A 26,951-nucleotide genomic window follows, 5' to 3' on the forward strand; every position below is an offset into this window, starting at 1 on the left:
TTCCACCTTCTCAATTCGAGTCTCTGCCACCACTATTTTTTGATTGACCCTGGCGAGCTCTGACTTAATATCACGGAGCTGCTGCTTTATATCTTTCTGGGCCCCCATTACTTCTTTAAGGATTTCAAAGATATTCACCGCTTCGCCTGAACGAGGCCCAGCAGCCGCCTCGCTAGCACACGGTCGGGTCGGAGAGCTGCTCACTGCACTCCTCTCGGACACAGGCTCCGCAGTGTCGCTTTTTTTATTTCCATTTCTTGCCCCTCTTTTCAGTTCAAATATTTTTCAAAAAATATTATATTTGATAGGATAACGGGGCTTAATATGCGTTTTTCTGGAGGAGCTAGTGACTTAAGCTGCCATTCTTGTCCACAGACTTGTTTAATGTGAAAACATATTGAATGTCGGCTTAAACGCTGTTATATCACATAATTCTAGGAGTCTAGTTTTTGAGGTACTCATTGTATATGAATCCATTGATAATTAAGTGTGAAGTAATTTACAAACATTAGTTATCACTAAGTTGTTTCTGCATGACTCCCTGCTTACATTCCATATTTTATGATTTTTTCACCTCTTGTACTGCTGTCAAACTATTCTTCTGTTGTGCTCTCCCTGCTCTCTTGTTGATTTTATTGAAAGTTTTCCTTCTTGCTACCTGCCTCATTCCTATTATTACCTGCTCTTCCACCTGCCCCACTACCATCATCAAGTGCCCAAGTATTGGATTTCCTGAAGTTTGATATTACCTTTTCCTCTGTACATCTAATTCTGGATATCCAACGATTGTACTCATCATATCAGCATTAGACCACTAGACATTGAAGCAGAATAGGCCATTCCGCCATTGAGTCTGCTACGTCATTCCATCATGGCTGACTTATTTTCCCTTTCGGTCCTATTCTCCTGCTATCTCACTGTAACCTTTGATGCCCTTACTAATTGAGCATCTATCAACCTCCACTTTAAATATACCCACACTCATCTGTGGCAATGGATTCCACAGATTCACCGCCATCTGGCTAAAGAAATTCCTCCTCATCTCTGTTCTAAAGGGATGCCCTTCTGTTCCGAAGCTGTTACCTCTGGTCCTGGACGCTCTCATAATTGGAAACATCCTTTCCACCTCCACTCTATCTAGGCCTTTCAATATTTGGTACGCTTTAATGAGGTCCCCACTCATTCTTCTAAACTTCAGCGGATTCAAGCCCAGAGCTTGTGAATACTCCTCATACATTAATCCTTTCATTCCTGGAATTACTCTCTGCTGGATCCTTTCTAGTGCCTTCACATTCTTTCTGAGAGAGGGGGCACAAAACTGCCCACAATATTCCAAATGCAATCTGAGCAATGCCCCTCAGAGTCTCAGCATTATCTCCTTGCTTTTATGCTCTTGTCTTCCCAAAATGAATGCTAACATTGCATTTGCCTTCTTGACTACTGAATCAATTTGCAAGTTAATCTTCAGGGAATCCTGCACTAGGACACCAAAGTCCAAATTGTAGCTCTGAGTTCTGAATTTGCTTCCCATTTGAAAAATAATCCATGCCTTTATTCCTTCTACCGAAGTGTATGACCACACACTTCCTTACACTGTGTTCCATCTGCCACTTCTTTGCTCATTCTCCCAATCTGTCCAAGTCTTTCTGCAGACTCCCTGCTTCCACACACTACCTGCCCCTCCACCTATCTTTGTATCATTTGCAAACTTGGAGTCATCCAGATCATTAACATATAACATGTAAAGTAGCGGTCTCAATGCCGACCCCTGTGGAACACCACTAATCATTGGCTGCCAAGCAGAAAGGGCCCCCTTCATTCCCCAGGCCTTCTTCCAGTCAGCCAATCTTCTGTCCATGCTAGGATCCTTCCTGTAATAGCATGGGCTTTTATCTTGTTAAGCAGCCTCATACGTGGCACCTTGTCAAAGGCCTTCTGAAAATCTAAATAAACAACATCCACTGGTTCTTCTTTGTCTGCCTGTTACTTTCTCAAAGAATTGCTACAGATTTGTCAGGCAAGATTTCCCCTTAATGAAATCATGCTGACTTCAGCCTATTTTATCATATGCATCCAATTATCACAATACCTCATTCTGATGGACTTAATCATGCCAACCATTGAAGTCAGGCTAACTGGCTCATAATTTCCTTTTTTTTTGGCCTCACTCCTTTCTTAAAGGGTGCTTTGATAATTGTGACTTTCACATCCTTTGAAACCATTCCAGAATCACTCCTAATGCCTCCACTACTTTCACTTCACTTCAGCTACTCCTTTCAGAACTCTGGGGTGAAGTTGCCTTATTCACTTTCAGACTTTCAGCTTCCCGAAAACTCCTTAGCAATGACTACACTAACTTCTGCCCCCAGTACTCTCAAGTTTCTGCTACATAGCTGATGCCTTCCACGGTGAATATTGATGCAAAATGCTTTCTTCACTTGTTTGCCATTTCTTTATTCCCTGTTTCTATCTCTTCAGCTATATTTTCCAGTGGTCCAATGTCTACTCTTGCCTCTCCTTTGCTCCTTATATAATATGGAAAATATTTTGGCATCCTCTTTCATATTATTGGCTAATTTGCCTTCATATTTTATCTTTTCTCTCCTTACTACCTTTTTAGTTGCTTTCTTTTGTTTTTTAAAACTTCTCAATCTTCTAGTTTTCCACTAATTTTTGTATTTTTTGCCCTCTCTTTTGCTTTTTTGCTGTCTTTGACTTCCCGTCAGCCACAGTTGCCTCATCCTCCCTTTAAAGTGCTTCTTCTCCTGTGGGATGAATCGATCCTGCGTCTTTCGAATTACTCCCAGAAACTCCAACCATTGCTGCTCTACCATCATTCCCATTCCAATTAACTTTGGTCAGGTCCTCTCTCATGCCGATGTAGTAACTGTACTTAACTACAATACCAAATCATCCAATTTTAGCTTCTCTCTGACAAACTGTAGGGTGAATTCTATATCATATTATGATAACTGTCTCCTGAGGCTTCCTTTACCTTAATCTCCCCGATCAAATCTGGTTTATTATACAACACCAAATCTAGAATTCTCTTTTCCCTTGTGTGCTCAACCACAAGCTGCTCTAAAAAGTCATCTTGTAGGTATTGTACAAATTCCTTCCCTTGGGAGAATGTAATGCAGTTTCTTAACTCTATCCATAAGGATTCTACATCTTCTGATCTAGTGTATGTCACTTTTTTGATTTCATTTCACTTTTTTACCAACAATGCCACCCATCCCCTCTGTCCATCTGCCTGTCCATTTGATATTAAGTGCATCCTTGGATGTTAAAACTTTCAGCTGTGATCTTCATTCAACCACGACTCTGCTATGTCCACAACATCATCTCTGTCAATTTCTAACTGCACTCCAAGATCATCTAGCTTCTTTCATACACTGTGTGCAGTGAGCAGCACAGAAGTATAGCAGTTAGCGTGATGCTATTACAACTCAGGGCATTTTGGAATTCAATTCTGGTGCAATTCTGTAAGGAGCCTTTGTACGCCCTCCCATGGAATACATGGGGTTTTCCTGGTGTTTCTGTTTCCTCCCAAATGTTAATTGGTCACTGTAAATAGTCCCATGGTTAAGTTAGGGTTAATTAGGGTTGTCAAGGGTTGTTGGGGCAGCATGGCTCAAAGATCTGGAAGGGCCTACTCTGTGATGCATTGCTAAAACAGAATAAAAATAAATGTAACACCTTCAGTCCTGTATTCATCAGCTCCCTTTTTAACTTTGTTTACATGTTGCCTGAAGTGAAGTTCTTTTCACTTTCTAAATTTTGACATTCTTTATTCTAGAGTCTTTTTCCCTTTTACTTTACCCACATTTCTCCAATCTGTTAACCCTGCACTGTATGTGGATAGTTTAAAATCCTATCCACAGCGCTAGTGATGGAATTTTCCAGGATCTCAGTCCTGGCATTGTTTAAGTGACCCCACCCTATCGGATCAGCTCTCTGCTTCCCCAACATTGGTGTCAATGCCCACAGATTCAAGCCCACTTTACCCACACCAATCTATGAGCCACACATTTAACTCTTCAATCTTATTAACTCTATGCCAATTTGCACAGGGCTCAGGAAACAATCCAGAGATGACACATATTTAGTTCTCCACTTTAATTTATTTTCTAGCTGCTTTAATTCCCTCAGTAGAACCTCTTTCCATGTTCTTGCTATGTAGTTGACACCCACGTGGACCACGACAAATGGATCTTCCCCTCTCACTCCAAATTCCTCTGCAGGTCAGATGAGATGTTGTGAAACTGAGCACCAGGCAGACAAAACAGGTTTCTTCAACCTTGTTGCTGAGATTTGTGTCCCTGACTATCCTATCTCCAATTACAATGACACATCTCTTCTCTCCCCCCTCCTGAATGGCTCCTTGAGCTAGGTTGCCGTGGTTCAGTTGCTCGTCCTTCCTACAGCCCCCACTCCCATCCTCAAAGGGGGCAATACTCTCAGACCTTCTGGGCAAGCTCTAGGGCTGAGGCACCTTCAGCACCACCTCTTGGAGCCCTCTACCTACCATGTTCCCAGTCATACTCTCTTGTCTCTGGCCACAGATCAAATTTGAAGTAGTTAATCTAATGACTGTAACTGCCTCCTGAAACAAAGTGTCCAGATAATTCTCTCCATATCTGATACATTACAGTGTTTGAAGCTTAGATTCCAAGTCTTTGAGCAACCAGCACTTACTGCCATGGGGGTCATCAAGCAGCCACAAGGGGGTCATTAAGCTCCAACATCATGCAGCTGCAACACATCACCTAATTCTGAATCCTTAATTATTACATTAGTTGTAATATGGTATCTAGTTAGTTAACTACCATATTTAAAAACTTCTTCTTACCCACTACTCATCAGTGCAGCCTTGCCGAAGCCTCAGATTTCAGACTCCGACAGTTTATAAGAAGGGACAGATCATGAGATTGATTGTTTTGTGGGGATTGTCTGGAGATTGCGGAGAGGGAGGCAGTCACAGCAAGTTTGCTTGAGGTAACTAGACAGAAGCTGTGTGTCAAAGACCTGCTCTATCTGGAAGTCCTTAACTTCTCTTAAGTTGTCATGTTTCTTGAATCTTGGAGAGCCCACCAGCACAGGTTAAGTCAAAACAATTTCTGAAACCTGGTGCACAACTACCGGGATATAGTTTTTAATACTCAAATGCAAAAGGTGCACTTGTTCACTTCTGCTTCCTGGTGAGACCAGAAGTACACATATCCCAGGTGGGGTTGTGTTTCCCATTTTTAACGTTTAATTATGATCTGCTGGAGGTTAGACGGTACTTCTAAATGCTTGGAATATAGAAGTACACAACTGTCATCTGTGAGAAGTGAACATGGTCTGATAAGATTTGCAAGGCTCTAACATCTAGGTAAAATACAGGTTGGTTATGAAAGGATGTTTAAAAAGTACTTAATTACAAATACAGAAGAATTTGTCAGTAATAGCATTACATGTTTTACAAAGTTGAACAAATTTGACTTAAGGAATATTGCTGCTGGTTAAGGAATATTGCTGCTGGTTATTTATTGATCAATCCATCATGAAATAAAAGGACAATTCATAAACTTTTAGTGCAGAATGGAAATTTAATCTTTAATTTTGAACCGTGTGCCTGGGCTAATCATATTCATGACTGTAAAGGAAAATCTCAATATTCTATATTTAATATTCTGAACATTAAACCGAATAGGTGCCAATTCAGATAAAATAACTGTGCATAAGCAGGCTAGAGTGCAGGTCCTGATATTACTATTGTGTGGCAGCAAAAGTTTGCCCATCCATTTAAATTATTGATAATGTTGCTCAGTCACTATGATGTTAACAGTGTATGTTGATTGTCTTATCCGTAGAAAGACTAAGGAGGAAATATGCTTTTAAAATGAAATGTGCAATTGACAGATTACTAGATTCCTTCTTGTAGGTTTCTTCAACCGTTCATTCTGAAGTTTATCCTGTTGAATGCTGGGACCAAATATTCAAGAGATGGAAGAAATCTGTTCTTATAAAAAAGGGATACTTATACTTGAGCTGAAGATGCACTTCAATGGATAAGAATCGTGTGAGCATGATGAGTGCATAATTGATAAAAAGGAATTACAAAATCAGAAAATAAAGCTGATATTAATTGTGATGCAACTATCCTTAACTGAATAACAAATTTGACTATTGAGAATAAAGGAAAGAATTGTGATAGGATGTGTGCTTTATTGAATTACATTTAATATTGTGGATATTAGGATGAATTTACTTGGTAGGTACAGTATGTTTTTCACTTAATCTGTCACTTCAGTGGAAAAAAAACACAGAAAACTAGTTATAACAATATGTTTTGCTACATTTTCATGAGGTACCCATGGCATTTCTGGATAAATGGTGCAAGTGTCACAGAACATGACTCCAATAATCTGCACTACATGGATGAAATCCCAAACAAGTTCAGCTATTAACAGGTATATACCGGCACTATTCTTTAATCTCACTTTAGAATCATCACATATTTCTACACAGGTTGAAATCCATACACATTAAGAGTGCTGACAACCTTGCCATCATAATAATCTAAAATATTTAATTTATTACTAGCTGTAATAAACCAGTGGATAAATTGGGGTATAAATATTTGTCTGCTATAAAACATATCTGCAGATAGGAGTTATAAAATAATGCCCTAACTTTGATATCCATACATATACTGTGCCCTGGGTTCCATTTTGCAAATAAACAGTCAATTGGTTTGGTTTAGTGAATTTTCTGGCTGTTTAATATTGTGTGAAACAGGACAAGTGCAAACATCATTATCATCTTGGTTTACTTGTTCTTGGATACAAATACAACGTGTCATTTCAAAATGATTCACCAGCTTTAGTCAATGTTTGTACAGATCTTTCACTCTCATCTGATGTTATTCCAAAGTTAGATTTGGAAGATTGTTTAGTTATAGAAGCTTTTTAAACATGATAGCAGTAATTTGCTTTAAGATCAAAACTTTTCCCTTCTGAAGAATAGTATTTGACCTAAAATGTTAAGTCTGTTTCTTTCTTCAGGTATGCTACCTGACCTGTTGAGCATTTCCCATATTTTCTATTTTTGTGTAAATATTTGTACCTTCTATTCAGTCAGTTTCATTCTGAATTTACGCACTGAAGAAAAAAATTGTGTTTGGATATTGTGATGGTATAGAATAACATATTTATAACATGGTTTAAAAAGCATGAGTGATAGACATTTGTACAATTTAATAAGAATCCACAGTTTTCCATGGTAAAGCTGTGGGCTTAAGGCCAAAGCGAGATGTTTGTTCCACCACCAGCTACTTCACACAGAGACTAATAGCTTTTGGGGAAAAGGTGATCCCTTTGTCATGCACCTATTTTTTCTAAATGCATTATACAGCTTTATATTTACAAGAAACCAACTGTGAAACACAATGTGTGAAAGAAACTGTCAAAGTTTGTGAAAATATCGGATATTATTCAAATGTATCATTTGAAAATGAATTTTTAAGTTGGGGGTATTTAAAATTGAAGTTTCACTTATGGCTTTAAATAAAAAGGCAGATGAACAAATCCAGTATATTTTGGGGATAATTCATTAGGATATTCAATATACATCACAATATGATTTTTCATTAAATAAAACTGAGTGCCTTTAATTTGGGCATTAATGTACCACTTCCATAACAACCCAAAAGAAAAACATCTGAATCCAGAAATATTGTAAGTAAACTGTTGTAACATTCTTTTCTGCATACCTAGAAGTGCATTCAAGAAAGAAGAAAAAATAAAGAAATGCATTAGAATGAAAAGAAATGTGAACAAAATTGCATTGGGGTTATTAATGAAACTTTTAGATTGCACTATTACAAGGGGCATTTCCTTTTTAAGCAGTTGGCAGCCAGTAAAGAAATATAAATAAATAAATAACCTTACTCACTCATCTTCACAACATCTTACCATCAAGATATATATATATACATTACATTGATGAAGCGCCAAATAGGTTCTGCATTTAACAGGGACACACCTAGCAATATTCCTACATATCTCACGTAACATTATCAAACAATGGTTACGCCATATTGCTCATGAACATATAGAAATTAATTTAGAAATCAATGGTTCAAATAAGTGCTATTTTTTCCACACAGCTAAACTTTCACTCTTACTGATAACTGTTCCCTCATTTCTGTTACAAGTAGTTGAAAAATAAGATCCTATTGTGGCTAATTGGATAACAGAGTGGTACATGCATTTGTTACCAGGCTATGTCAAAATTCAGCCTCTAAATCTAACAGTGATCTAATCTTCCTCCTCGTCTTCTTCATCACTGTCCTTCATTGTAATTCCTTGGAGACCACCGCCTTCAGAAACTGATGCCGTGGCTTCTTCTACAGTCAGTCTGTTCCGAACAGTTTCATAGGTCTTGCTATTCAAGGTTGAATCAAGTACTCCCTGCAGCCGGAAATCTCGGTACGTTTTCTATAAGTGTCCAAAAATATATTGGAATGACTGCAAAATACTGCTTAAAATGACTCATCATTCTGTAGGATTCTAAATATGTATCTAGAATAATATTTGGCACATTAGAGTAAATGTTAAGGTAATGTAGGAGTTTAAATCCCCATGTTATAAAATTAATAAGCATTAGACAAAGAATGCAACAAACAAAAATAACTAACTCACTTGTCCGTATGTACATAATGACTCATTTTTATTATTGAAAAAATGTTTGTATCTTAGTTGTAGATATCTGGGTGAGACAAAACTTAAGCTAACTAGGTAACTCCTTTGCTTCAAAACTACTTTGGGAGAATAATCCCTACCTTCTGTAAACACAAACTTTAGTGTTTAGTGGGACCGGGAATGCTGGAAAGATTTTCACTATCCACAGCCTACCCAGGAGTAACAAAGGATGTAAGTCTAAACATGTTGCTTATTGCTCAAAACATCAGTAAGGGGATAAGTTAATTCTATGGGAACATTTTCAGCACAGTTCATATTTTTGTTTATTCATTTACTGGATATGGGAGAAGCTGGCAGGACAGCATTTATTTTCTATCTCTGAATTCTTTTTGAATCACTTTTCATTATTCTGTTTTCAATCAATAGATATTGGCATGAACCAATTGGTAAAACTTAAGGTCAGGGAGAATTGGTAACTTGAATTAATTCGGTAAATTGGCTTATTATTGTCATACAGTATGACCAAGATATAGTGAAAACCTTGTCTTGCATACTGTCCATACAGATCAATTCATTACTATGATGTGTTGAGGTGATACAAAGTAAAACAATAACAGAGTGCAGAATAAAGTGTCACAGAACAGAGAAAGTGCAGTGAAGGTAGCTAGCAAGCCACAAGGCCATAATGAGGTAGAATGTGAAGTCAAGAGTCCAGCTTATCGTACTAGGGAAACATTCTTATAGTCTGTTCTTAAGCCTGGTAGTATGTGCTGTCAGGATTTTGTATCTTCTACCCAGTGGGAGGAGGGAAGAAGAGAGAATGTCCAGGGTGGGTGAGATCTTTGCTGGCTACCATGCTGAGGTGTACACCGAGTCTGTGGAGGGGTGGTTGGTTTTCACCATGTGCGGAGTCGCGTCCACGACTCTCTGCAATTTATGATCAGTTGCCAGACTGAGCTGCAAGGCATCCACACAGGATGCTTTCTATGGAGCACTGGTAAAAATAGGTGAGGACCAAAGGGGACATGCTAAATCTCTTCAGCCAGCTGAAGAGGTGGAGGTGCTGGTGAGCTTTCTTAGCCATGGCATCAATGTGGCTTGACCAGAACAGGCTATTGGTGATGTTCAGTCTTAGGAACGTGAAACTCTCAACTCTCTTGACCTCAGAATCACTGACGTAAACAGGAGCATGTGCACCATCACCCTTCCTGAAATTAATGAATAGCTCTATTGTCTTGCTGATATGGAGGGAAAGGCTGTTGTCAAGATACCATACCATTATACTCCCTATCTCCTTCCTGTACCCAGTTCTCAATATTTTGACACATGACCCACTATGGTGGTATCAACTGCAAACCTGCAGATGGAGTTAGAGCAGGATCTGGCCACGGATTTGTTAGTGTACAGGAAACAGAACAGAAGGTTGAAGACACGGGCTGGTGGAGCACCTGTGTTGAGAATAACTGTGGTTGTGGTGTTATTGCTTGTCCTTAATGATTGTAGTCTATTGGCCAGGAGGTGAAGGATCTAGTTGCAAAAAAACCTGATGAGTCCCAGGTTTAGGAGTTTGGAGATGCCTTTGCTTGCAATTATAGTATTGAAAGTGGAGTTTTTGTCCGTTTTTGCTTGTGTTATACACTGGGTGCTCCCTTCAGTTTCCTGATGAGGTCTCTGTAGCCTTTGGCCAGGAGCAGATGTTGTCCGGTGGTTCCCAACCTTCACAGAATGTTTCGTCCCTTAATCACTACACTACAACAATAGACTAACATAGGTGTTTTTACTGTCTAGATACCAATAATGAACACAGGGCTAGGGAGATGGCAAATGCCATAGGCCTGCTTCAGCAGTAAGCAACTTGCAGTGGGTTGAAGCTGGAGTTAATACGTGCCATGTCCAGCCTCCTGAAGCACTTCATGAAGGCTGATATCAGAGCCATTGGGTGGTAGTCCTTAAGTAACATAACCTAATTTAATAAATATCACAAATCTAAATCTGAACTTGGCTTATTTTACAAGTATTTTCTGGGAATGACTTTACAAAGTTTTCCTTCACTGATGGATGCCATGATTTGAGTTTTGAACCTGCACTGTGATCGTAGTGTTTAGAAGACTAATGGGTTTGTGTGATATTCCTTCATGAAAGCATTAATGTAAATAAATTGAAACAATACCCATGTCACAATAGGAAAATACAAGACCCCCGAGACTGCCCCACCGCTGAATAAGACTGTAGTTTATTCCACAGCTCATGTCCACTTTAGTACTTGATCACTCTGATTCCCTCTGATCAAAAAGCATTCACCTCAGCCTTGAACATAATCAGTAACTGTATACTTGCAGCTCTGAGAGAGAGGAATTCCAAAGATCTACAAAAAATGGAATAAGGAAGCATCTCATCATCCTGTCCTAAATGTTATCCTGAGACTCCGCTCCCAAAGCAGGAAAGTCGGATAAAGGCATTTATTTTTCATGTTGTGTAGTTTTTTTTAATCTGTTTGCATGCGGTAAAATTCTATAAGCAGTTTTGAACCCTATATGACATAGCTCTAACCTCCGAACTGTGAAGAACAATTCCATGGAAGCAAGTTTGGAGGAGATGAGAAATAAAATGGGAGTGAGAGAAACAGAGCGGAAAGCAAAGTAGAAGCAAGTGATGTAGAAAGGACAAATAATGTTTTCCATGCTTGCTAATTTTAGTCTATTGCAAAGAAAAATTTAGAAAAGCTTGCAAATAGTGTTTAATGTGATACTATTAAGAGTCTACCAGAAGATTTTTGTATAAAAGTCATCGTTATTGTCACTACCATTAAAAAAACTTGTGCGGGCAGATTTACAAGCCCCCTGAACTAATATCATAGGTAGGGTCTGAATTTGGCAAGGTTGCTGAAACTTGGGGTTGGGTGTTCAGAATTTTCAGGACAAGGATACTCAGAAATCAAGGTTTTTGTTTTCATTCGTCTTCCAGCTAACTTCTGTTCCCTTATCCAAATCTAATTAGCAGCTCATGGTAGTCTCCCCAATAACTGCAAATAAATTAGTTCCATAGACACTGAACATTATGTCAACTTAGATGGATGTGTCAATCATCTTCCACTAACGAGTTCAATATGGGTTATTATTATTTTGCATCACAGGTAAATCTTTGGGCGGAGTGACCTACAGGTATCCATCTCCTCTCCAAAATGCAGACAACCAGAGGTTTGCAGGGACACCAATGATTACCTTAGTCCAGCTGAATGCTCATAAAGCATACTTTTTGTCCCTAGCAATCTGACCTATCAGAAAGTGAACTGAAAAAGTCTGGGCTGATAAAACTCATGACTAGCCAGCACCCTTGGTATTACTGCCAGGGAAGAGGTACACACACTCAACACTTTAGGTACAGTTTCTTCTCCTCCGCCATCAGATTTTTGAATAGTCCATGAACTATGCGCACCACCTCACTATTTTGCTCTCTTTTTGCACTTTAAAATACATTCATGTATGTTTTTTGTAGTGCACTGTATCGCTGTTGCAAAACAACAAATTTAATGACATATATCAGTGATAATGAAACCATAAACAAGACAAAGTCTGCAGATGCTGGAAATCCAAGCAACACACGCACACAAAATGCTGGAGGAAGTCAGCAGGCCAGGCTGCGCCTATGGAAAAGAGTACAGTCGACATTTAAGAAACCCTTTGGCAAGACTCGTCGACTGTAGTCTTTTTTTAATAGATGCAGTCTGGCCAGCTGAGTTCCTCCAGCATTTTGTGTATGTTGCTCAGCGATAATCAATCTGATTCTGATAAACCATTGTAGACATCAGAGAGAGAGAGCTGGGAGATGGAGAGAGAACAGGGTGACCACTATGGTCTGGAGATAGCAGACGATGATGAAAAGTTATTGCGGGTTCCTTAGGTGCAGAAGCTGATGTAGGAATTAGGGCAGCCAATCTGGCCTTAATTTGTGAATAAACAAATTACTATCTGTTTACGTACTATTTGAGGGATAATTAATCTTGAGGCATCATGAGAGAACTCTCCTCATTACATTGACATGTTTTACGTTCACCAAGAGGAGAGTATGGGGTCTTCATAATTCAGTTTTAAATTGGCACTTCTTGGTATTAATGCACAGGCAACACACTTGTACGGGGTTAGAAATAAAATAAAAGGGCAAGAAATTCCAAAATAATTGCAAATGCTCTACCCATCAATAGTTAATCTATCAGAGAAACTAACTGTTTTGGTGGTTATTTCTAAGGCAATATTGAATTCACTACAAGTGGGTGGGGGAGAGTGTTGGATGGTGAGAAGAGAAAATAATGAAGGTCAGCAGCTATTAATTAGGAGCAAGAATCCTAGCTGATAATACTATTTATGGAGCAGGTCAAGCTATTAAACTGATTTTAAAAGCCTTGGACAGAGTGCAGGAGAAATTTACTGTAAAGGGAAGTGGGGAGAAGCTAGGAGCTGTCTGAGCCAACAAAAAAAAAGTATTTAACATATGCAAAGAATTACCAAGACTGTTTATTAGAGAAGAAGCTGATTCCATCGGCAAACGGTTGAGTAACTAAAGGATGGGTGGAGTGGGGGGAGGGGGTGGAAAACTGGCAAAGCAAGGGAGCTTTGGAACTTGTATGTAGCCAGTTCTCATGCGTTGGTTGAAAAGTGAATACAACTGGAGTTCAGATGTACTTGGATATGTGAAAGCTCAGTCCGCTGCAAAAGGAAGAATTTCCTGGTGGCCACCCATTTCAATTCAACTTTTCATTTCCATCCTGACACGTGGGACAATGGTCTCCTCTACTGACATGATGAGTTTGGAGCAGCAACACCTCATTTTTTCAATTTCTCCAACTTCCAGTGATCTCTCTTTTTCTATTCTCCATTCTGGTTTAAACTCTCATCTCTCCTCTTCTCACCTGCCCATCACCTCCCTCTGGTTTCCCTCCTCCTTCCCTTTCTTCCGTGGTAAACTGTCCTCTTCTAACATATTCTTTCTTCTTCTGCACTTCATCTCTTTTACCTAACCCCTCTCAACTTCTTACTTCAACTTCCCTTCCCCACCCACCCACTATCCCCCTCACTTGGTCTCACTTACCCCCTGCCAACTTGTATTCCTTCTCCTCCCCCTCCTCCTTATTCTGGTTTCTGCCCCATTCCTTTCCAGTCCAGGTGAAGGGTCTCGGCCCGAAACATGGACTGTTTATTCCCCTCCATAGATGCTGCCTGACTTGCTGAGATCCTCTAGCATTTTGAGTGTGTTCTCAAGAACATTTAAATATACTGAAAATGTGCACCCTCACGTGACATGACAGCAATATGTAGTGGCAGCACAGGGAAAAAAAGGTTAGTTAAAATGTCACAAAATCCAAAAATGGGCAAAGAATGTTGTTTCCCTGGGTGGCTATCATCAATTTAAAAAATAATTATTGCAAACCTTTAAAATAGTTGACAAGTTTCCCAAGTCATTGAAAAGGTCAGATTCTTGCTATGCTTTTCAAAAGGTCTCTTTCTCACCTTGACGAGCCTGATAAGGATTTTCAGCTGGTAGATGTGAAGCTGCAGATCCATGCGATCTGTTAGCCAGGTGCAGACGACGTTCATGGAACTTGTGTACCATTGCTGTAAAAAAAACATTCTCCAGCATTAGAATTATAGCAGGCCAGGTGGTGGTGTGATCATATGCTGGGCAGCAGCAAATGGATAGTAACATTGGCTGAGACCATCCAGGTTTGGCATTATCAAGGACTATCCACCTCAAAAGACAGAACTTTAATTCTAACTGAGCATTGGCACGAGCCTTTGTGTAATTTATGCATTACTGATGTCCAAAGAGAGTTTCAGCTGGTTCCAAACACACAAACAATTCCAATGCTATAGTTACTTTGAAGGAACAAACTTGTGTTAGCTTGTGACCCCATGATATCTCAAAATTCTTTACAATTATTAAGTACTTTTTCAATGTAGCCATGGTTATAAAATAGAATGTTTAACAATCATTTTTTACATCACATGATCCCCACAAATAACAATGTGAGAATGTCTAGATTGTTTCATTTTATGGTTGATGCGGAGACACAATTACAGGAATAAATTCACTCAATCCTTTGGCCTCAGTTCTACCTTCAGCTGCTTACCTTTAAACTTCAATTGCCATCAGAGGAAAATTAATCCCACCACAGTCAGGTACCTTATGTACACAGGCTATAGTTATCTGTGCATCCTATATGCCTGCAAGGAGATTATTTGGTGATCCAAATATTCTTGTGCTATTTCCTAACATCTCTCCAACAAGAAGAGTCCATGTTTAGTGTCTGCTTTGGGGTTGAGTTGAGTGATCTTGGTTGAGAAAGTGGTGGGATTGACAGCAGTGGCCTATTTGCCCCTATCGCTTTTCCATCTAACAGATGTTGGGATGTGCACCTGTGGAAGCTGGGCAGTTCAGTTGTGCATCTTCTACATTCAAAAACCATGAGTATGCAATTTGTGGCTTCATAATCAATTAAAAAATCACATCAGTGTCATTAACAAAAAGTTACTCAGCTAAAGGAGAGTTAAAGTTAGACAATTATGATTTTTGAAGTGATCTGCCTGGATTTCTTCTCCTGGGCTATAGATTCATTGGAAGAATCCCATTACTTTTTTCAAAAAACAGAAACACTTGAGAGTGCAAATCTGGCTACAACTAGGAAAATCCACAAAATAACAACAAGTGAATTTTCCAGATACCTCCATGCATGAATGGTGGATAAGCTACTGCACGAAAGCATTTCTTAATTCTGCTTTGTTCACCATAATAAACAATATTTGCATAGTTCATTTCTATTTCACAGCAGACAAGTAATTGACATTCATATAGTACTTAAAAGCATCACTAATATTTGAAACAAACATTTAAAACATTTTGTAAAAAAATTTGTTTTCATCATGCACAGCATGACTGTTAATGTAGTGATTGCATGCAATCAACTGGTTTCAGGTTAGCAAAATTCAGATCAAGTTGGTCATTCCTTTTTATCAACAGGCACTAATTCTGTAAATTTCCACAGTTAGTTCACCTTTCATTAGCAAAGATTACTATAACATTAGTGTTGACTGGCCTCCGAGAGAAGCTAGACCATTTGCTGGGAGCATATTAGCAGACCCTTATTGCTCTTGAAAAGGACTGAAAATGTCCAAATTTTGCTGATTAAGCTTAACAAGCCCACACTACAGTTGACTTAATAAAGTTTTTTTCTTAAAGGACAAATCAATCATTTTGCTCTGATCCATACTATTTTTGGATACTACATTATGGAAATACCAAATATCCTGTGGACTTCATCACTACATATTTCAATAGTATGATTCGATGTTTTTTTCTCTATTAGCTTTATCAAAAGTTTAAGAAATATTTTAAATGTAAATGTGGAACTTAGCTTCCAGGACTTAACAATGTAGAAGTAGAACCTAAAGGCTATAGCCAGTTGGTGCAGTCTTTCATTGATTCTACTATGGTCATTATTCTATTATAGATTTTTTGAGTATGCCCACAAGAAAATGAATCTCAGGGTTGTTTATGGTGACAAATTTACTTTGAATTTTGAACTTCGTCCTTAACTTGGGCTTCCCTAAATATATTATGTCAGGTGCGGTTGGGTTGAGTACCCACTTCAATATTATAACATCAGTTCCGTTCAACATATTTCGGTACTGATCCTACATACTGCTTTGCAATCTTCCATGCCCTGACACCCACTTGCCACCATTGGCATTGAAGTAACTGTGAAGCTCAAAGTAAATTTATCATCAAAGTACGTACTGTGGATATCACCATACCGAATCCCGAGATTCATTTTCTTGCAGGCATACTCAATAAATCAATAATAGAATAATAACCGCAATAGAATCAATGTAAGACCGCACCAACCTGGGTGTTCAACCTCTGTGCAAAAGACAACAAACTGAGCAAATACAAAGAGAAATACTGTACATAATAATAAAAACAAAATAAATATCAAGAACATGAGATGAAGAGTCCTTGAATCAGAAAAATTAAAAATAGTTCCTAAACAGAAAAAAAAGTACGTAGCGTTCATGGGTTTAATGTCAATTTCAAAATCAGATGGCAGAGGAGAAAAGGTTATTCCTGGATCGCTGAGTGTGTGCCTTTAGGCTTCTATACCTCCATCCTGATGGTAACAGTGAGGAAAGAGCATGTCCTGGATGATGAGGGTTCTTAATGATGGACGCCGCCTTTCTGAGGCACCGCTCCTGGAAGATGTCTTTGTTACTGCGGAGGCTAGTACCCATGATGGAGATGACTAATTTTACAACTTTCCTTAGCTTCTTCTGATTCTGTGCAGTAGCCCCCCCCCCCCCCCACTCCACATACCAGACAGTGATGTAGCCTGTCTGAAAGCTCTCCAGGTTACATCTGTAGGAAGTTCAGTGTTTTAGGTGACAAACAAAATCTCCTCAAACTCCTAATGAAATATAGTCACTGTTTTGCCTTCTGTAAAGCTGCATTGATATGTTGGCACCATGTTAGGTCATCAGAGATACTGACACCCTGGTACTTGAAATTGTTCACTCTCCACTTCTGGTTCCTCTATGAGGATTGGTTTGTACTCCCTTGTCTTACCCTTCTGAAGTCCACAATCAGCTCTTTTGTCTTACTGACACTGAGTGCAAGATTGTTGCTGTGATATGACTCAACTAGTTAGTATATCTCACTCCTGTATGCCCTCTTGTCTCCATCTGAGATTCTGCCAACAATGGTTCTATCATCAGCAAATTTATAGATGGCGTTTGAGCTATACCTAGCCACATAGTCATGAGTATTGAGGGAGTAGAGCAGTGGGCTAAGCACACGTCCCTAAGGTGCACCAGTGTTGATGTTATTACCAATCGGCACTGATTGGTCTTCTTGGATTAAGTGATTCCCTAAATTGTAGAAATTAAGGTCTCAGATTTGAATGCAGATCACACACATCCTTAGGAACCCCGATGAAGAGTCTCAGCCCAAAATGTCAACTCGTCTATTCTTCTCTATAGATGCTGCATAACTTGCTGAGTTCCTCCCGCATCTTATGTGTGTTACCTTGGCTCTCAAATGCGAGAATTTGCACACACTTGCCTTGGTGTTGATTTTTGTCAAAACAATAAATAGTGGAGAGGGAAGCTCATTGATATATTGGGAGTAACACACCACTTGTATGCATTGTTCTCAATGTAATCAATTCAGAATTTCAGTTGTACTACCAGGGGAAGCACTGAACAAATTCTTGGGCATATAGAACAAAAAACTACTTGTGTACGTCAGTCGTAAGTAATGAAGTTCTGACAATATGAATAGTAAAAGTACAAAATAAAATTGTAATATCTAAATCTTAATATTAACAGTACTGTGCAAAATTCTAAGGGACATATAGCTAGGGTACCCAAGATCTTTTCACAGAAATGTAGTAATTTTATGTATGGCATTCTGTAAAAAAAAATCATGAGTTACGTGAGTGATGATAAACCTGATTCTGATATGTGTCTCTATTGTGGACTGAGAGTGGGAAGGGGGCAGGGAGAGGGAAATCATAGTTGGGAAAAGGGGAGGGAGCATGAAGCACATTGGAGAGACATTCTGTAATGATCAATAAACCAATTATTGGGAATCAAATGATCTTGCCTGGTGTCTCAGGGCTGGGTGTGTCTACATCTATCCCAGCCCTGGCACCCCTTCTCTGCTACCCCTTTGTACAGTAATATACATAAAATTTCAAATGATCACTTGAGATATTAAACTTGACTATTGATTAGGAAGTTATTGAGCACATCTGGACCAGTAACTCAGTAACTTATCAGCTATCATGACCAATACTTATACACTGTTTTGCCTAATCAAGAATCACTTGATGGGTCATTAATACTGGTTGGGATAGTGATGGTATTTTTTTCTCCAGAAAGATAGAAAGGAAAGCTGACAGTAACCGAACAGAAATCTCTAAGATAATAGAAGACTTTAAAGTATTTGACAAAGTAGACAATTGATAATATGGGCATCCACAAATATGAAATTAAAAAACCCCCTTGGAAATTCAGGAGAACGTCTTTACCTAGATACTAAAGAATGGGACAAGGCGTAAATCAGAAAATCGTAAATGCATTCACCATGAAACTAGTGTGGAAAGGAACAGAAGAATACAATGACAGAGAACTGAACCGGGTTGAAAGAGGTACATGTGGCATATAAATGCCAGCGTTGAACAGTGAGATCAGAGAGCATGTTATTGTGCTGTATAATCCACTCAGTTATCATATGACACAGTTTACGCTCGACAAAAGACAAAGCAGAGAATCTATTCTGAAATTCTGTTAAAGATGCTGCTACTCTTTTCTTGCACCAATTTATCTTCTATTCTAGTCAGAATGGCATTAATAGCATCTTCGATAAGTAGAGAGTGTTCACTCAGTGTAAGGAAACAATATGGAGAGGTGTTTTCTGGAAGCAGGAAATACTCTTGGCAATCCAAGTAATCCAAGCAGCATCATGGCACTCAGATCACATGACTGAATTACCTGGACTGAGTTCCCACTTAAAAAGGAAATGCAAAAATATAACAACATTACACTTTATAGAGACCTGCAATGACCTTGACAAATCAATCCAACTAGATTTTACTGTAGGGTTCAGTACTAGTCCATGATTTTGTGTCAAAATGATCTATGCTAGAAAATACTATATTTTGCCTCTCAAGGATAGTTCATGTCTTCAGAAACACTATAGAATACAAAATGGTTGGGAAGAGTACAGCAGCTGATACTCCAATGATTTCAGTCACCTGCCAGACATTGTAATCACAACTGTTCTTATCATGAAAGACTTCTGTGGTTAGCTGAAGCCACTAGAAATTGTTAGTAGCCTAGAAGTGGTACCCATAGAGATATCCAATAAAGAAACATCTTACCTATGAACCTGAAGACGGTGCTGAAGAAGCGACACTTTGCATGCAGCTCTGATGGGAATAATCAAGTATTTCTGTTTAGGACTGCTATAGCTGAAATCCATAGTCACAGCCATGAGAACTTCAGTAAGCAGCATCGTTTTCAGATGTTTTAAAAAAAAACTATCTATACTCAAAATTGGCAAATCCCAGATGGCAGATTCAGGTCAGGAGTACAATTCTCCTTTAAGAAAAGGGAAGTGGTATGGTATGCCGGGCTACAGGTACTAATGAAACACAGAGGCTTTAGACCTCCATTCCCATTTACACTGTTGGCGAATGTATAGTCTCTGGAAAACAAAACTGAAGACCTCAGAGCAAGACTGCAGTACCAGAGGGATATCAGGGACTGCTGTGTACTTTGCTTTATGGAAACATGGCTCACAGCTGCCACTTTGGAGACAGCAGTGCAGCCTGATGGCTTCACCATTCATTGTAAAGATAGGTCAGCTCATCTTTACAAGGTAGAGGAGGTGGAGTATGTTTTATGATTAACTCATAATGGTGCACAGACATGGTGGTTCTGCCTCAGTCCTGCTTACACAACCTGGAGCACCGAGCAGTAATATGTCATCCTTTCTTTCTGCTGTGGGAGTTTTTTGTCATCATCCTGGTAGTGGTGTACATTCCACCTCAGGCCAATATCAAGCAGACACTGGAGAAGCTGGGCACTGTCATTAGGTGGAAACAGCACACCCTGATGCCTCCCCTTTCATTGTAGGGAATTTCAACCAGGCCAGCTTGAAGAAGTCGCTGAACAGCTACCACCAACGTATCACTTGTGGGAAAAGAGAAGCCAACACACTTGACCACTGTTGTACCACCATCAGGGATGCTCACAGTGCCGCGCCATGCCCACACTTTGGGAAGTCTGATCATCTGGCTATACATCTATTCTTGGTATACAGGCCAAGACTAAAAAGCACAGCACGGGTGGTGAAGACCAAGAAGGTATGGTCAAGGGAGGCAGAGGAGCACTTACAGGTCTGCTTTGAGTCAATGGACTGGACAATATTCAAAGGTTCATCTTCAAATTTGAATGAATACGCCACAATTGTCACCAACTTCATCAAGACCTGTGGGGATGAGTGTGCGCCTTTGAAACAATACCGGACACACCCAAACCAAAACTGTAGATGAACCAGGAGATTCATAGTCTGCTAAGGGCTAGATCTGTGGCATTCAAGATCGGTGATCCAGAACTATATTAGAAATCCATGAACAACCAATCAAAGGCTATTTTAAGAGCTAGAAAACAATTCTGACTGAGATTAGAGACAGGTTTGGCTGCACATTAGCTCTGGCAGGTTTGCAGGCCATTACTTCCTACAAAGCAAATCTTAACATCATGAATGGCATTTGTTGCTTCACCCTCAGATGAGTTTAATGCCTTTTATGTATGCTTTGAAAGGGAGATTAAAACTACACCTGTGCAAATCTATGCACCATCTGGAGACCCTCTGATCTCTGTCTCAGAAGCTGAAGTCAGAATGTCTTTCAAGAATGTGAACTCTTGCAAAGTGTTTGGCCTTAATGGTGAAACCGGTCGATTCTGAAAACCCAAACCAACCAACTGGTGGGAATGTTCAAGGACATTACCAATCTTTCACTGCTGCAGTTGAAAGTTCTGCTTTAAAAGGGCAACAATCATACCAGTGTCCAAGAAGAGCAATTGCACTCACAACTATTGTGATGAAGTGCTTTGAGAGGTTGGTCATAACTAGAATCAACTCTTGCCTAAGTAAGAACTTGGACCTGCTGCAATTTGTCTATCATTATAATAGGTCTACAGCAGATGCAATCTCACTGTCTCTCTATTTGGCCTTGGATCTCCTGGACAATAGGGATATCTATGTTAGGCTTCTGTTTATTGGCTACAGCTCAGCATTCAACACAATCATGCCCTCAGTTCTAATCAAGTAGCTCCAAAACCGAGCCGTCTGTACCTCCATCTCCAACTGGATCCTTGACTTCCTCATTGGGAGACCACAGTCTGTGCAGATCAGAAATAACATCTCCTTCTCGCTGCCCATCAACATTGGTGCATCTCAAGGTTGAGGTTTAGCCCACTGCTCTACTCTCTCTACACCCATGACTGTGTGGCTAGGCACAGCTGAAACATCATCTATAAATTTGCCAACAACACAACTATTGTTGGCAGAATTTCAGATGGTGACGAGGAGGCATACAGGAGTGAGATAGATCAGCTGGTTGAGTGGTGTCACAACAACAACCTTGCACTCAACATCAGTAAAACCAAGGAATTGATAGTGAACAGCTTCAGGTTCCTGGGTGTCAACATTTCTGAAGTTTTATCCTGAGTGCAACAGATTGATGAAATTACAAAGAAGGCATGACAGTGGCTATATTTCATTAGGAGTTTGAGGGAACTTGGGATATCATGAAAGACACTTGTAAATTTCTATAGATGCAATGTGGAGAGCATTCTAGCTGGTTGCATCACCATCTGGTATGGAGGGGCCACTGCAAAGGATTGGAAAAATCTGCAGAAAGTTTTTAAACTCAGCCAGCTTAGCACTAGCTCCCCAGCATCAAGGACACCTTCAAAAGGTGATGGCTCGAAAAGGTGACATCCATCACTAAAGATGCCCTAACCCAGGACTTGTTTTCTTCTTGTTGCTTCCATCAAAGAGGAGGTACAGGAGCCTGAAGACACACACTCAACATTGCAGGAACAATGTCTTCCCCTCCACCATCAGATTTCTGAATAGACAATGAATTCATGAATACTTCCTCACTTTTTTTCTTTACCTTTTTTTGCACAACCTATTTATCATTTATATATGCACTTATTATAAGTTATAGCTCTTTATTATTATGTATTGCAATGTACTGTCACAGCAAAACAATAAATTTCACAAGATGTGACGGTGATATTAAACTTGATTCTGAAGAATGAAGTAACTGAAGAATGAAGTCATCTTATACTGAAATATTTTCCTTACACTACCACATTAAGTTTATAATATGCAGTAAATTCAAGTAATCATCCTCCATTAATATGGAGGCTATTTACCAGAGAATGAAGGCCGGGTATCTGAACATCATAGTTCACACGAAAGCCATTCTGATCTCTGAATATGTAAAATAAAACTTGATTTGAATAAATCTGCAAGCAGCATACTGATTATGGCATTCATTCGTGAAAATGAGGAGAAGGAAGCTCTGGGTTCCTGTGTTCTCGGGGAGCTGGTGTCATTACACTTACACAGGAACATCTGCAACCTTGTTCTACAGCCAGATTTGAAAGGCTGTCTGACCTCCTGCTTCAGCCTCCCTGCTCCCTGCCATGAACCTTGAGTTCACACTCATATTTTACATGTTACAGGAAGCCGCAACTCACTCCAGGGGTGCTGCAAACATAATGCAACAAGCCAGATGCAGTGCCACAGCTTAATGCACCTGAAGGAGTTGTGTTTCTTATTCAGAACACATTCTGGTGACTTAAGGTCACTGCTGCTTTTGTGCAGTCTAAAACAAAAACAAGAATTCTACTAGGGCTAAATTCTTAGAGAGGAAGGGATTACGAGCAACCTGTGACTCTGCCTCTTTCTGCCTTTGCTGGTAATTTTGTGTGTGTGTGCAAGCTACAGAACAGATTGGGACTGGTATAAAGGCCTGGGACTGTGCAAGAGCACCCTGCTGGGCCCCAGCTGTGCTTGCAATTAGCAGGAGGCATGAAATGATTGTTATTGTGGTGACTGACAGCAATGTGAAGTGACAAGTTTTGTGGGGGAAGGTTGCTCCAGTGTGGAAGTTCTGTAATTTTTTTTTACAAACTATTAAAGTGTGGGTAAAGAAATGCAGTCTAGTCAATGTTAGAGGAAAGTATCTTGTGTTAAAGATCACATGGATTTGTCATGCAAGTGCTATATTTGGCTCAGTTTTTTTTTCCAGAGGGTTTTCATGAGTTAAGGCTTTTCACTGCACTATTCAGCAGCAAATCTGGCAGTTTGCCTCAAATTAGCAAGAGGCCTGTAGTTAACGGATGGAGATTAGGCTTAGAAAATGACACAGCAGGTGCCTGTAGGGAGGATTTGGGGGGTTGAGAAGTCTTTAAATCTGACTACATCACATTATATACTTCCGACAAAAGGACATAGTAATCCTACCTGCTTGCTTTAACCACTGTTGTTTGTCTATTATTATGTGCTTTATTGCTCATGAGAGGAAAACTATTGGCAATACTGCTCAATTACCATAGAAACCCACACCAGTGACCCCTCATTTCAGAACTTTCTATCCAACTGAAGGCAATCCAAGCAGTTCAAATCTACTTAAAATTGTGATAAATAATGTGCTAGGGAAATTCAGGGTCTGCCTGATTTCTTCTCACCCAGGCCATAGATTTGCATGGGAAAGCTGAATGGGCATCTTGAGTTAATCTCTAGATCCAAGGTGTTAGAGAAATGCTAAAGGATTCAAACTCCTGTAATTGCCTCATTGACACAATGTGAGCAGCAGGGGAGACTATACAACTTGAAAAAAGGGGTTACAAATAAAATTTGTTAGAAAGACAGCATAATGCAAACATTCTAAAATGGGAATCGTTTGATGATTGGCTCTGACTGAAGCCGACTGTTCTACAATATCAAAGTAGAGATTTTGCTTAAGTATTTCTGTAAGGCTGCTATTGTGTACACAATACCAAGTCTTAAATAAATAAAGAACATCATACATCCTTCCACTGGGCTTATTTGCCAAGCATACACCCAATTAAAAAGGATGGTGTATCTCATTCAGAAGTGCATTCTGCATTGTGCCGTTTTGCATTACCAGAGAATTGTAATCAGCAAAAAGTGCACTATATGGAATGAGGTCTGTTGGGAATTATTTGTGATTAATTTAATTGTTACAGTTTATCAAAGGTAAAGATGTTTCTCTGAAGAGCTTTTTTTTTGTAAAACTGTTTTTCTGCAGTTGCTCGTTGTAATTTTTGTGAAAATGCTGCTATTTTCAGTGTTTTCACACACAGCTATATGGTGCCAATCAGGCTCTCTGTCGATGTGCCATTGTGAAAGGTAATTTGCTGCACACGAGGCTAATTCAATTTTTTAAATATAGTTTCTGCAAGAAATCAATGAACAAATATCAAATGACCGGTTTAGGTGGGAAACATCTAGGCTGTTCCACTCACCTTAGATAAATTATTTTGAAAATAAACTTGTTGAAACTTTATAAATGTTAATTGTTTGGATTTTAAAAAATTGTGTTGAAATATAAAACACGGTTTCTAAACCAATTTTTGGTAGTGTGTCAGCACAGCCTCCAGAATCACATTTTGTATTGTTCCCCTGAAATCTCTTTTATAATGCATATACAGCACTGAAACAGACTAAAATACTACACTGTTGACCAGGATTTCTGTTAGTACAAGCTCTCAATGTGTTCCAGTAGTAGCAATTGAAATCAAAGTATCTGAAATACAATTGTCTCACACTAAATTAAACCAGAGAGGAATGCATATTTGTCACAAATAAAAACAGCCATTACAGAAGTATTGAACAGATACTTTGTTCATCTACATTATTTGTCCTTCTGTTAACTCTCAAATTTATGAGTTGAAATATTTTTTCTGAAGTATACACATTTAACCATAAAAGTAAATTCTAATAAACTGAAATAGACTAAATTTTAAGTGTGGTTAAATCAACAATATGGAAATATAAAGACATAAAAAAAACATACACCAGCTTAAAACCAGCAGTAGGAAAGCACAATAATATCTTTTGTATCATAGTTAGAGATAGAGGAAAACTTTTCCAAAACCTCAGTTTAGGGAGAAACCTCAATGAACCATGTGTGGTGTCAGCCTCCAAACCAAATGAAATTAAATAAGCGACCAAGTACTCAAGATTCACACTGTGCATCTTAATAGAAGAAACCTCCTAAGTTGAATAGCTTGCCTTTTGGGACCAATTTGTCTCTTTTCACTCTTTATTTTTCCCTTTATACTGACAGATGTACAAAGGCGGAACCGCGCTGTGCAGCTCATCTACATGCACCCGCAGCAGCTGTCACTTTTGTCAAGCAAGTTAATCAAACAAATGCCACCATATCCTGCTTTGTACGAGCAAAAAAAACCACACTATAGGGATACACACTGTACACAGAACACTTCATTTCTGAACGAAACCCTTGTTCCTTAAAATATATCGCTGTTGGAAGAATCTATTTTTCTTTCCAGCAGGTATCATGAAACAAATACATTCTATATGATAGTTGAATTTTAAAGACTGTCTCCTTGGACACAGTTAACCACACCAGTCTGTTTAATGATGAAGATAACTGTGCTTACTGACATTAGCTGATTTGTTTGAGAAAGAAACAATGGAGCTCATTGAACACCAGCTTCAAGTTATTCCAATTCCAAATTAGAAATTGAGGTTTGGAGGTTAACTGGCAAATGATTTGCTAATTAAAAGAAAACTTAATTCAATACAAACAAAATACTTATTTAAATAGGCATATTACAACTATTCATGGCAGAATGTGCTTTGTTAGTGTCACATACACATTTTGAAAGCTTTCATTCTATTTATATTATTGGAATTGGATCAATTTTTTGAGAACAGAAAATAGCAGGAGTAAGTAATCTCTCCTTGAGCCAGTATCATTCAATAAGATCATCGATTATCCTGCACCTCATCTATTTCACTGCCCCATTCCCTTGCGGCTTAATTTTCTTTGTATCCTAAAACCTATCAAACTCTTTCATGAATATCATCAATATTTCTCTTTATCACAGGCCTAAATAGCTGTTTTCTCATTCCTACTAGTCCTGAAATCTCCCAGTTGATGAAGCAACTTCCAAGCATCCACCCTGTCAATCTTTCTGAAAATTAATCTCTAGTTTGTGGGATACCACAGTCCAGCTGCATTAACAGCCCCCAAAATATGTAAGTGCCCAAAGGGAGATGCATTCTATATTAGAACTTTAAAAAAAAATATCTGTTTCATACTTTCACTTGCAAAAGATACTTCTGACATCATCTGATGAGAATCCACTATTATGAAATAGCTCCAAACTTTTTAGGCCTTCTTTTGAAAGGACAGGACTAGCATGTTTATCTCAGAGTCTGCTCTGCCATTCAATGATATTATAGTTAATCTGTGACCTAACTTCATACACCTGTCTTTCCATATCTCTCTTTAATAACTTTAGTTCACAAAAATATATCAGTTTAAGATTTAAATATAATAATTGATCTTTTTTCATTTTTTCAATACTTAATGCTTGTACTCTTGCACATGACAATAAACCTAACTTGATCTAA

The 26,951-nt window shown here is 38.9% G+C and overlaps 1 protein-coding gene across 3 annotated transcripts in view; it reads right to left on the reverse strand.

Annotated features, from left to right (window-relative positions):
• Positions 1 to 6,251: 6,251 nt before the first annotated feature.
• Positions 6,252 to 26,951, reverse strand: part of cadpsa (Ca2+-dependent activator protein for secretion a) — a 465,102-nt gene continuing 444,402 nt past the window's right edge. For all 3 annotated transcript variants that reach the window (XM_059944256.1, XM_059944255.1, XM_059944254.1), the window contains 2 exons: positions 14,195 to 14,299; positions 6,252 to 8,486 (listed from right to left, as the gene is read on the reverse strand). In XM_059944256.1, coding sequence (XP_059800239.1) covers positions 8,307 to 8,486; positions 14,195 to 14,299 — 285 coding nt within the window. In that variant the 3' untranslated portion in view covers positions 6,252 to 8,306. The remainder of the gene's footprint in view (positions 8,487 to 14,194; positions 14,300 to 26,951) is intronic.

The sequence above is a fragment of the Hypanus sabinus genome, chromosome 19 (assembly GCF_030144855.1).
Source record: "Hypanus sabinus isolate sHypSab1 chromosome 19, sHypSab1.hap1, whole genome shotgun sequence".
NCBI classification, from domain to species: domain Eukaryota; kingdom Metazoa; phylum Chordata; class Chondrichthyes; order Myliobatiformes; family Dasyatidae; genus Hypanus; species Hypanus sabinus.